General features: G+C 38.0%; 1 protein-coding gene across 7 annotated transcripts in view; it reads left to right on the top strand.

The window, feature by feature from the left end:
- The window catches only part of USP32 (ubiquitin specific peptidase 32), a 74,211-nt gene that overhangs the window by 32,100 nt on the left and 29,143 nt on the right, over positions 1-12,968 (top strand). For all 7 annotated transcript variants that reach the window (XM_062617107.1, XM_062617110.1, XM_062617104.1 and 4 more), the window contains 4 exons: positions 8,813-8,944; positions 10,363-10,470; positions 11,240-11,355; positions 11,739-11,801. In XM_062617107.1, coding sequence (XP_062473091.1) covers positions 8,813-8,944; positions 10,363-10,470; positions 11,240-11,355; positions 11,739-11,801 — 419 coding nt within the window. The remainder of the gene's footprint in view (positions 1-8,812; positions 8,945-10,362; positions 10,471-11,239; positions 11,356-11,738; positions 11,802-12,968) is intronic.

Below are 12,968 nucleotides of genomic sequence, written 5' to 3'. Positions count from 1 at the left end.
TATAAAAGAAGGAGCAGCTGTTTTTTAAATTAAATGTAAAACCAGAAGGCTGATAAATTATACTTGATGTGCAAGTGTAATGTAAGCATACATTACAGTAAAGCATCTAAGGGACTTTGGTACCCCTTGGAGAAGGGTGTTCGCTGTTGAGATGTCAGGGATTTGAGCAATCTGGTTGTGCTCTCCTAGATTTTCTTTGTTGGTGTCAGTGTGGCATTTAATCTCTTTAATGGATGGGTGACTTGAGTAAAGCAACGTGCAGGTTTTTCTCTTGGTTTCAAATGTGAGCATTAAAATTCTGTTCTGACCATCTGAAATGAAAATGCATAGTAAAGTTATAAGTTTATAGACGGGTAATTTATTTGCGTTGCATGAGACTGCAGTAGACACTGAGGTTATAGAAGACTCTGAGGTCTAATAGACAAGGTTGCGAAAGAAGTGTGCTAAAAAGCCCCAAACAAACCAACTCTTTGAATTTTCTAGACTTCAGCCCTGGGAAAAAGCCTCTCAAGCTGTATCAAATGGAGATGTGCTGTGCCTCCATCCTTGTCAAGTGCCTGTTGCCCTAAGTGTTCAAAGAAAGCTTTACCCCATGCCTCTGAATGCTACCTCAGAGCTTGCTTTGATTTTTTTTCCATGCTTTGAAATTAAAACTTCTTCTGAAGTTCTTATTTAACTTCTGTTGCTTTAAGTTGTGTCAGATTGCTGAGAAATCCAGTGTTTTCTAGTAGTTGGTGATGATCTCTGCTTCTTTACTGACAGCTTCTATAAGCTGTTGGCTGAGTATAATGATGGTAGAACTGAATGAAAAAGTAAGTTTTCTGTTGTTAGGATTAAAAAGATAAAATATTTGAGACAGTTTGAAGTGATTATTGGATCTCCAAGTGCATGTCAGATCTGGGGACAAGCTTTTCATTGTGTTCCAGAAAACTGTAGCTTCCATGTGTTTTTGAATGGGTAAAGCCTGTTTCAAACCGCACGCTGTCCGCAGGCTCAATATACTTTACCAGGCTCGGAAAGATCATATGACAGTTAAGTTTGGACTTCTAGATAAAATGAAATGTTACTGTATTTTTGATTTCCCAGTGAAGTACAACAGAAAGAGGTTGTCTATGTTAGGATGTCTGAAGCCTGGGATCTTTCAGATGATAGATACGGAAAACTGACAGGAATTTAAGATAATAGGCAGGTGAACTGTTGAACTAACCTGCAGGTGAACTGACCAGCCTTCCCCAGGTCTGGACAAATACAGTTCTTTAAAATGTATTGGATGATTTCCCTTATGATTTCAGGCAGTGCAGGAATCCACACAACAGATGCAGAAGTAAGGGAAGTATCAATGCTTGAGCACTTGGGGGGAATTGCGGTCTAGTTGGGTCAGTCTAAAATAAAAAGTTTAGTACAGAAGTTTTATTAATGTGTAAAACAGGAAGAGCTGTTACGACACTTCCTTTTCTCAAAGTGAAGGTTGTTTGTAATACTTTTCCTAGGATAAAACAGTTGCCTTTTAGGAAACAAAGTACCCGCAATAATGTTTAGTGGATCCAGGCAAACACTTCTCAGAATACAGTGAGAGAAAAAAGCTTTTACAGTTTCTTCTCCTGTAAAAGAGAAAAGCAATACGTGAAACTCCGCAGTGCCATTGGGAATGTCTCACCTGGCTGCTGGGCTCCAGCTGGGATTGCAGCGCGCCCTCTCCTGGCTCCCGCTTCAACCCTCCTGCCAAGCCCTGCCTCCTCTCACAGCAGCGTGCTTCCCATTCAGGGTCTTGACTAACATGTCAGAGACATGAAAAATCACAGCGATAAAAACACTGGAAGTTATTAACATTGATTTAGAAACAGACAGCAAACATTTTATTGCAAAGCACCAGTAACTCCATTTAAATTTGCTTAATGAGCCAAGCTACCAGCGAAACAAAGGAATTCTAATGTTTTGCTTGTAAATAACATTTATTTTGGTATGCAGATGACTTTAATTATATTCCTCAACACGTAATTAGAAATGAAATTTTAAAGTTACAGGAAGTTGCACACACTTGCTGCTTTTAATCAAATTTTGTTCCATTTCACTTATATCATAAATATAAATCACTTTATTTGAAAACTGCCAAAATAATTTAAGTTTCTCTTAGACCTTTATTCCTAAAAAATCACTTCAGGGATGTGGGTGTTGACTACCACTGAGTACTGACCAAGTAGCAGGAATTTGGATTTTCTTACTTATTGTTATTAAACACCATCCTGAATAGCACTGTGGTGGAGCATGCAAATCAAAGGTAAATCTTTTCAGGGACTGCCACTAATACAAAAAGTGTCTGTAGGGGAATATTCTCCCAGATCATTATGCATCCTAAATAATTACAAATTAAACATCTTCTCCAGTGCTCTAAGTCCAAATGCAGTGATTCAATAATACAACAATCCTTGGCCACTGGTGGATGTCATTTTTCTGCCTCCTCTGACTAGTTTATTCCTGTAGGTATCAGAATGGAACAGACTCCATTGTACCTGCAAAGCGCAGCTTTCTGTGGCTTGGTTTGTCACAGTGATGTGCAGGAACATGAGAAGTGGAAAGATCTCCTCCGCCCCCCCCAGTGCAGACCCTGGGGGTCACTGTGTCATTTCTTTCTGAGATACTGAGGCTTATTTGTTTGTTGGGTTTTTTTATCCAGTAGGGGAAAATGATGCCAGTATATCTTCTACATGTATCTGTGGGCAGTTTATCTTCATTTTCCATCAGTAATGTCCTTGGTTTCAGGCAGTCTCTGCTCTTTTTCCTTTTTACTCTTTGCTATAAATGCAAGTGACTGCTGTGTTTCTTCTTGACCTTTTTGTGAAAGTAAAATGAGCACAGTTTGAGTCTATTTCAGACCAGGTGCTTCATCCCCTGTTCCATTTCGGACTCAGATGACACATAGCTATTGTACTCTAGGTGAGTCCTCCTTGCTTGCCTTCACTTGGCTGGAGAGATTTCTTCTGGTGTAACATAGGTGGTGGTTGCCTTTTTTTATGACTGTTTCATTTTGGTGTGTCTCAGTGGCATGTGATGTGCTTATATACTTAGGTTTTCAGTCCTTTTTCAGGGGGAGAATACTTCCATTTATCAGGGGGGTTACTGGTTTCAAACTGGAAGACTAATTTGTACTTCTTTGTTACCTGGTTCTTGTGCCACTGAGTTCTTACTCAGTAGCACCCTAATTCTCCTTCAAATTGAAGGCACTCTCTTCTGTCATCAGAAATATTCATCAAAATGCTCCTGTTTTTTCTGACAGCTCTTATGTTCTGATGCAGTTAAGGCAGTGTGCAATCAGTATAATAATTGTATTTTAGAACATGCAGTTACTGCTAATTTAGCATAATAATGAGAGAAACCCTGGCTAACCAGGCAGCATGGGTGAAATGGAAGAGTGAGGTTTTGAAACACCATGAGGTTGAAACTGAATGTGGTAGAAGTAACCTCTTCTGTCAGAGATGGGTTTATAAACCTGTAGAGCTTTATGATAAGATGATGTGAGTCTATAAAATAAAAGTGAAGTGATCGCTTAACGTTGCTCACGTTAAAAGGCTGGATATAAAATATACGCTCTGTAGGTAGCCCACTTCAGTTGTGGTACCCACTCTTGAAACACCATCTCATCCCGATATGTGGAAGGCCACTGGAAGAAAATTCTGAAGATTTCAGATTTGTGAAAGGTGCCTTTAAGAGCATGTTTAATACCTGTTCTGTATGTGTTCTTGTATTAAGGCACTGATAATCTATATTCTGCTAGATGACCGCATGGAATGTGTGTCTGACAAGGATTTTGGCTGAAGTTATAATATTCCCTTCTCTAATGTGTGTCCATATTTCAAATTAAAAGGGAAAAAGATGGAAGTATTCCAGCAGACCAGGCCAATAAGAAAAAGCCTCAGTCTCACTTAATCTGCATCTTGTCACTTAGTTATCCTCTTAGTTCCCAGGCTATTTTGTGTCTTGCAAATCAGCTCTCTGTGCCCAGGTCCTGGAGCCTTCCATGTGTTAATCTGAAAGCAATAAACAGGTTGTGGTCAGGCAGAAAGAGTTTGGTGTTCAGTCATTCGGGGGCTCTGGCTCTGTTGCTGCGTGATGAAGAGTGCTCTTCGTGACCAGGGACTGGGTTTTGTGTGGAGGATATCATGGTAAACAGTAAAGCAAACCCAGTTTCAGTTAAAATGCTGGGAATATGGTATGCTTCTACTGCTGTGAACCAGAGAGGATTGTGCCAATAGGTGGGTAAAAATTAAAGTTTTGTATATACTGAAATCCGTAATTCTGGTTGTATAAAGAATTATCATAAATAGTGCTTGAAATGAAAACAGGCTTTTAATTTTTTCCTGACAGAAGGGTATTCGTGGCTTGCTACCTCTGTAGTGCTTAAGGGCGTACATTCCTTGGGAATGGCATTGAAATGAAGAATGCTTTTTCCAGCGTTTATCGCTGTTGTGCGTCCTGACTGTCCATCTCAGTGTGGCAGCTGGGTTTAAATTAACACATTCTTAGTATATTTACAGTTTCTCAGCTGCCTCTTTTTACTGAGGGTGTTTACTTGTCCTTCCTTTACAACAGGAAACTCGTGGTGCGCTTGACATTATCATTCTTCGAATTATGCTTGTCTCATTTTAGAGGATTGAGCTAAGAAACACTGTTCATGATTATTCATGGTCAGCTCTGAAAGGCTTTCATATTTTTAATGGACAAGGGATGAGTGATATATAAAATAGCACATGTTAGCAATGTGGTAGTGTATGATGAAGTTTCACAGATGTGTAATACCTCTGCGTGAGCTGAAATAATCAGATCGTGTTGCTAATTGACAAAAATGAGTGCTTACTTGCCTAGAAAGCCAGGCTGTTCTGATGGTTTGGACTACGTTGTATAGATGTATGAGGTACATTTCTAGATATAATCAGAGGTTATTTAAGATTTGGACTGCTGAATGGGAGCCCAGTTCACACTTCTGATGGGATTTGAGCAGGAATGAGGAGAAAAAACCCGTACTTTGAAAAGGTAAAATCCTTTTGTGAAAGCTCTTTAGAACACACCATTTTTTTTCATACACATCAGTATGTTTGGATAGTAAGTGCAGTCTGCTTTTATCAGGCTTCATTTAAACTTCGCTACCAAATATGATTATATGTATACATCATAAATTGCAAGAGATTTCTTTTAGTTTACTTTTATGGAGGAATAGATGGTGCACAACATATCCCAAGACTGATTTACAAGATTATGTGCCAAAAATCACTCTGGAGAAATCAATTCTGTAAGAGCTGGCTTTTCAGCTGCAGAATTACTCTTTCATGTGTGCTGTAATCCAATAAATCCTTCTGTATTTTATGTAAGTGGAACTATTGCAGTGAGCTGCAATTCAGTTAGTTGTTACTATGAGTGAAAAGTATTCTTTTGTCACATTTTTACTTGGGTTCCACCTTACTTGTGTAAGTCTCATCAGTATAAACAACATTATTTACCACTTTCTCAGTTTCACTTTCTAAAAGGTTCAGCTCTTATGCAGAAAATAAATAGCCTGGACCTGCCTTGGCTATAACATCAATGTAGCATTGACGAGCTATTCTTTGTCTTTTAAATGACCCTGTTATTTCAACCACTGCTGGCCAGAACTGCAGATAAGATGCTTTCTGATAACCTTTCTTGTCTGAGATTGAAATAACAAACCAATAAAGTTAGCACTGTGAAAACCATCTGTGAAGTGCAATTTAAAAACTGGAGCACGAATAGCTTCTCCTGTAGATTCGGAGAATGTTTTCTTTGGTCAGAGACCATGGCTTGCAGTTCTTCATTACTAAAAAGAAATAATGCACCTGCCATTAAAGCTGGTTTCTGCAGATTTACTCTTCAGTAAAGACAATGTGAGCTTCTGTTGTTCTGGATATTCTTAGTGTTGCATTAGTTCACTTATAGCAAACTAGCACATTTGTTATTCTTCCCAGTCACAAAGGTAGATTAAAAGGAAACTGATTTACATGCATATGTTCAAGAGAGTTAGCATAATGCTTTTGTGTTTGCTGATGACAGCAATGATGTGTAAGTGCAATTCCTCTAAATGCCAGTACAAACTTGCCCTTTATGTGCAGTTGTTTAGGTAGTACAATAGTACAGTGATTCTCTTCATGTTCTTATGGTTCTGTCTCATAAAGTGGCTTATGCCTTTATTATTTTACTTTTTGTTTATTTCTGTTCTTGGAACTCCACAAATATACTTTTTCTTGGATTTCCTGCAGAATACTGGTGCTCTAGTCCTAATGTCATGTCTTGTGAGCTCGCTCTTATCAGTACTGTAGCACCCTGGTACCTGCAGAGGCAACAAGACTGAGGGAAAGTGCATTTAATTTGGTAGATTTGCCCCCATCTGTTGATACATTGGCCATTTTGGGGCATGTATGTTGTTACATCATGACATCCCTCTATGTCTTGGAACATACCAGATGCAGTGCAATTCAAACATCACCTGACTGCTCAGCTTAGGATTGCGAAGCTGCTTACATCTCTGCCAGTCCAAAGCACCTATGATAATTCTGTGTGCTGATCTTCAAAGAAATAACTACTCCATTTCTGTTCCTTGATTTCTAGTAGAATAATATTCCTTTGTATTTTTAGATTACTGCTCCCTTATGGATTTGGTACAGACCTCTTAATAGGGCCTGTAGTGATAGGATGAGGGGTAATAGTTTTAACTAAAAGAAGGTAGATTGAGACTAGATGATGAGGGTGGTGCAACACCGGACCAGGTTGTCCAGAGAGGCAGTAGATGCCCCATCCCTGGACGTGTTCAAGATCAGGTTGGATGGAGTTTGAGAAACCTGATCTAATTGAAGATGTCCCTGTTCACTGCAGGGGTTTGGAACCAGATGATCTTTGAGGTCCCTTCACACCCAAATGACTTTATGATTACAACACAACCAAGAGATGGTAAGCCAGATAAAGGAATTGATCCATATAGGAAGGAGAGGGAGAAGAGAAGGAAAAAATCAGTTTAGTTTGATTTTTGGATCAGTTCTATTATCTCACTTACTGTATAGATGGACTTACTGTGTAGATGCACAAACTAAACAATCAGTTTAGTTTGATTTTTTGGATCAGTTCTGTTATCTCACTTACTGTATAGATGCAGAGTAGCTGATAACGATGCAAGTGAGGGTGCTGCACCCATACTGGGGGTTAAGGGGGAAGGTAAACTTTTTCTTTTCAGCCTGAAGTTGACTTAGTTTAATGTGGCCCTGGGACTGTAGCTTCGGTGTGCTGTTCTGTATGCTACTGTATGGCCTGTCTAGTGATTGTACTGACTGTATAAAGAAAAAGGAGGACATGTTTTTACTGATCTTACTTTTCTAGTTAGCCTGTCCAAAAATACGTTACAGGAAGATGTAAATCCCATGCACTCTTCGAGCAGCATGGAAAAATTTATTCAGACATGACTCTTTTGTTAGAATTTTCCCAAACTTTCTGCTGCTGAGAGTAAGATGCTGTGTAAGTTTTGATGCATTATATGATGTGCCTGCTGGGTAGTTACTACTAATTCATGCTTATTATAGGTTACGTAAGTTACTATTCTGAGCGAGTTACTACTACTTAGGACAGAAATAGGAAAAAAAAATCAATAAAGTTTCAATTTGGCATATAACTTCTTTGGGTTCTCTTCTGTTCTTAAGCCTTACAGGATTATTATTGTTTCTGTTGACTAAACCAGGCCAAATAGCTCAAGTTAAACCTATTAGAAAGCTGGCGTGGATTTAAAGGCTCAGAACCATCTGGGAATGGGATCACACGTAGTGGTTCTTAATATAGACAGCTTTGTCATTACATATCTATTTGAGAACCAATTAATTTGTAGTGACCTAAAGCAGTGTTGTGACACAGTTGCATATGTAAAAAGGTTAAAACCATTGTTGAGCAGAAACTGAATGTTTCTCTATCTATATTTTTTATTTCCAAGGATAAAACAGAGAGACCAAAATTTGTATAGAAGGTTTTGAAAGAAAACACAAGTTCTTCCTCTGCCTGTTTTTATTCTCCTCTGCCTAGCACCTTGCTTTACTCACTGTTAGTTCGGGAGTTTGGCTTTTTGTCCTCCCTTCTGTAAATTAGCTTGTAAATTCCTCCCTTTAAAGTATCTTCTAGGTTTGTATTTCACTCCCCAATGTTGACTGGGTTCCCGAGTGCCTCTGTAGTGTAAAAATAAAGTGAAACAAATGTGGTTTATATTTAGAAAAAGTTAATGATGAGATGCAGTGGTTAAAAGTCACATTAAAATTTAGCATTGTTATTGTCTCAGAAGACTAAAACTTGCAAACAGGAATTTTTCAAGAGCAGACAAGTACTATTTATATATATATATATATTTTAAAGTGTGGAATTTTTTTTTATATGCTGCTTTGCATCCTTTTAGAGGATTTAAGTACTAGATACCATGGAAAATAAGGTACTGCATATGTAATCTGCCTGTTCAATTCACCAAGAAGAAGTAAGTGAAAATGAAGAGACTGCTGTAACTTTTAGCAGTGGGAAAAGTTCATTTCTATATCTCTGAACACTTGTGTGTTATTGATGGGAATTCCTAGATGGTGACATGATTCTGTAGATAAAGAAGGTAAAATTGGTTTTTTATTTCTCTGTTGCTCATATTTTTAATGTTTGTAAGCAGGAGTTGGGCATAAAAAAATGAACATTATTTCTTGTTGTGACAAAATAATGCTGCATTTTTATTTGGTGCTGAATTCTAACATGGTCTAGATATTGCCAACAATTCCTTTTATTTTTCTTGCTTATACAGTGGAAGAATCTGACATCATTGATCTCGAAAAACGATACTGGCTGCTAAAAGCTCAATCAAGAACTGGACGTTTTGATTTAGAAACATTTGCCCCCTTAGTTTCCCCTCCTATTCATCCATCTCTGAGTGAAGGTATGGAATTCGATCTAACCTGTGAGGAGCTGATGTTGCTGAGGTGTTCGGTACCTGATTGTCTACTGACATGTACATTTTATGGCTTTAAAAGTGGACCTACTTAAAGATGTATTTTAAGCTTAGAGAGATTTGTTCTGCTGAATTCTGAATGTTTGAAGAGCAGAAAAGATGCCTGAGAAATCTCTTATTTGTCGGGAAATCTGGAATGACGAAGCAATGCGTGTTGCATTCTTCTTAGTTGTCAGGAAATATGTCAAACTTTATGTAGAATTTGCCCTGTGATTGCTTAAAATTTTTCACTGTGCTCCTTAATGACAAGATATACTTTTGCCCCTGAATGAGATAAAATAGGAGACCATTCTTAAACTGATAAATGTGAATTTCATCTGTTAAATGAGAATTCAGCATGCAGGTCAGAAGCTGTATCATGCGGTCAGTGAAACAGTCTACCCAAACACTGGAAGTGAAGGCAGATTTTGTTCAGAAGAGCTGGTCAGGAGATTTGTGTGTTGCAACTTAGCCATTAATAACCAAGCTGGGCTTTCAGATTGAAGCCGCTCTGGTAATAAGTGGAGGTTGCAACTGTCTAATTGCCATTTACTGCACAATATAAGGCCTTAAAGTAACGTTCTACTTGTGTGCTAGTACTTGTCTGCAGTCCTAGAGTGACAATTTTTTACCACCAAATGGTCAGCTTTACTGACAAGTGGCCACACTAAGTAGAAAATGGGAAATTCATCTGCAGTGGATGCAAGCTGTTAAAACACCAGAATTTGTGTTCAATTCAATAGGGATATTTCCCCACATCCTTTTGCTCAGAAGTGTGTTTTATCTGCTTAGTGATATAAATTTATGCAGCTGCTATGGGGAAACTCAAATGGTTTCTGGTCATTTAATATGTCTTTTGTGGATAATGCAACTGAGTCATTTGCACAAAGAGAAAAAAAGATATTGGACAAAAAAAGTTATATGTGCTGAAATGAATAGAACTCTCAAATCATTTGAAGGCTGGTAACTGAAACTCCTGTCTCACTTATGGCAAAATATGCAACGTTAGCATGTCTCGTTTCTATCAGGCACTGTGAAAGGTGAAAGCATCTTGCATCTGAGTACCTTTGCCATCTTGTTCCTTGCTTGTCCTGCCTGAGTAGGTGGACGCTCTGTAAATCAATCATTACAAGGAAGGTGTGAGAATAAGGCTACATTCAGAATTCTTGATACCAGAGTGATCTGATTCACCATTCAGATGGTCTTAGTAGGGCTTAATTACCTTTATTATGCTTAGAGTTATAATCAGAAGCATTTGTATTTCTCCTTGCAAATGTTAACCATTAACCCTCCATGTAAATGCTAGTGTATGACTGTCAGCTCTGCCAGCCACCTGCTGTAACAGGAGATGCTTTTGCGGTTTGCAGGTTTATTTAATGCTTTTGATGAAAACCGAGACAATCACATAGATTTTAAAGAAATTTCCTGTGGGCTCTCAGCATGTTGCAGGGGACCCTTGGCAGAAAGGCAGAAGTGTAAGTATGCAAAGTGTTAACTGTTTATTTTAGAGAAGCTTTTCAGTTTGAACACTGAAGTTTGGTTGTTTCCACGTGTTTAGAATTTTTCCATTGGATAAGTGTGAGGCAGGCTGCAGAAGTTAAAAAATGAAAGGAATTGTAATTATTAAGGCTTTATTTTATAAAGGATGATTAAACCTGATTCTGTGTATTTTATCGCTTGCCCATAACTTCATATAAATTATCAACCTGTTTGGGGGGAAGAGATTAAAATTCACAAGTTATTTTTCAGTGTTCTGCGTTATGATGCAGAAATGTGAATCTCAGTAAAGAAAATGCAAACACATATTCATCAGATACAATATAAACTGATTCTCCTATTTGATTGTTTTGTGGTAAATAGCATGTTCTGGCTTATTGACTGTCCAGTTTTAGGCTGCCTCCCTGCAAGGTTCTTGTGTTTTGAAATACCTTTGTTCCATACTTTTCCAAAGCCCTCTTGCTGCAGCTTAAAGGCTATTGTTCCCTGGACATTTCTGGATGCACATATGTTCCCTTCTATGTCACATCAGAAAACACAGCACAGAATTGCAAGAATCTAGATTTCAGTTTATTAAACACAGCTGCTCCATTTCCTCACTACCACACATGCATCCTGCCTCATCAAAACTGTCAGCACTAAATCAGGTTCTTGTGACTCTGCAGACTTACATTCTGCAAGGGAGGCGTAGAAAATAATAGTTGTTGAGTAGTTCTAACATAGAAAAGTAATTTCCTTTTCTCTCAGTTTGCTTCAAGGTTTTTGACATTGACCGAGATGGTGTGTTGTCCCGCACTGAACTTAAAGAAATGGTGGTTGCACTGTTAGAGGTTTGGAAGGATAACCGTACTGATAAAATACCCGTAAGTTCTATTTGGGGGTTTCATGCAGTTGCTTCTCTTTCTTAAAGTCATCCTCCAAAAGTAGGAATGGGGATGTTGTTTGAACATGGTTTCAGTGAAACACAGGCGTCCTTGGACTACTTACCTTAGCGGAGGGGTATTGATTATTGGGTGTAACTTACCCTGTGTAACTTTGACCAAAGCAGAATGGTGTGACTATAATGTACATTGTTTCATATAAAGAAGCCTTAGGTACAGAAATACAACTGTCTGGAAGCACTCAGTTGTGAATTACATGGAGGAATCATCAACGTTTCTCAGTTGTATTTTTGTTCTGAACACATGCAGCTCCAGGGATTGCTGTGGGAATTTAACTTTCTTTTGTAATCCTTTTGTTTGTTAAGGAATTGAACATGGATTTGTCTGAAATTGTAGAAGATATTTTGAATATGCATGATAACACAAAGGTAGGAATTTGCAGTTCTTCCCTTGTCGTTTTTATACCCTGGCTTCTTCAGTTTATTTACAGGAAAGAAAGTAAAATCTTATGCTTTCTTAAAGCAGAGACGTGTCAATAAAAGACACTTTCAAGAAATGTCACTTTTCCATTAAATTTCCCACATTGTTCTGTGAGAGAAAGAACATGTTTGAATTTTGTAAACTGTCTTTTATATATGAAGCTCAACCGAAAACACATCACCAACAAAATCAATTTGAAGCATACCCGTTCTGTTTGCAAGGCTTTGCTGTGAAAAATTAATACCAGTTTTAAATCTGATGCTCTACTTTTGTTCTGGAGAAACTGTTCTTTGGTTTCATGTTAGAAATGATCTTGTGAAAAAAGGGGGGCAGTGCATTAATGTATCTTATATTTTATGCTGTGGAAGACACATTATCCTCCTGTGCTAGGACAGAGTTATATTAATAATGTTATGCATTATCATTACCAGACTACTTTGCTTGCAATAATATTGTATACAACCAGTGAGCTATATACCAGTGGTACTGTTTCAGAGCTAAGTATTCATGAAACTGTGGAGGCATCCATCATGACTGTCATGACACAGAGCAAAAAGCCTGAGTAGTTTATATTGTGCTTTATAGTTGGCTGTGTGTAAATCTTTAATTATATTCTTGCATTTTTGGGCACTATCATCTGCAAACAATAGAGAGGAAGTAGTTTCCATTATTTCATCTTTCGCTTCACTAATTAGGAAGAGTGTCTGGAAGCTATAAATAATTCAATAAAACCCATAAAGAATGCCTAGAAATATTTAATTACTTGTTTTAATATTCGCCTTGCTTGCTTGTACTCCAACAAAGTGCTAGGCAAATGTTTTCATTCTTCTGTTACCAAAGCAGTAGAAATTGCAGCTTCACTGAGCTCTTTCTTTCATGCTTTAAGGGCTTTAGTGTCTGCTTTTTTTCGGAAGGGTACTTTGTAAGCAAGTGTATTGCAGTCTTGTTTCCACAAAGAGTTAAAGAAACTCCCTAAGTCTTCAGTATATCTTTAATAGTTGCATCATGGATGTAGTGCTGAAAGAGCTGATGGTGCAGTAATTACATAAATTATTTAACCTCTTTTCATATGTTAGATTTGACCTATATGAACTCTGGAGGAAATGGCCTGTAAG

Source organism: Pezoporus occidentalis, unplaced genomic scaffold (genome assembly GCF_034315485.1).
Source record: "Pezoporus occidentalis ecotype Australia unplaced genomic scaffold, CSIRO_AGI_Poc_V1 ctg192, whole genome shotgun sequence".
NCBI lineage: Eukaryota > Metazoa > Chordata > Aves > Psittaciformes > Psittacidae > Pezoporus > Pezoporus occidentalis.
The sequence above is the reverse complement of the archived record's forward strand: the minus strand, read 5'-3'. Positions and strand labels throughout refer to the sequence as shown.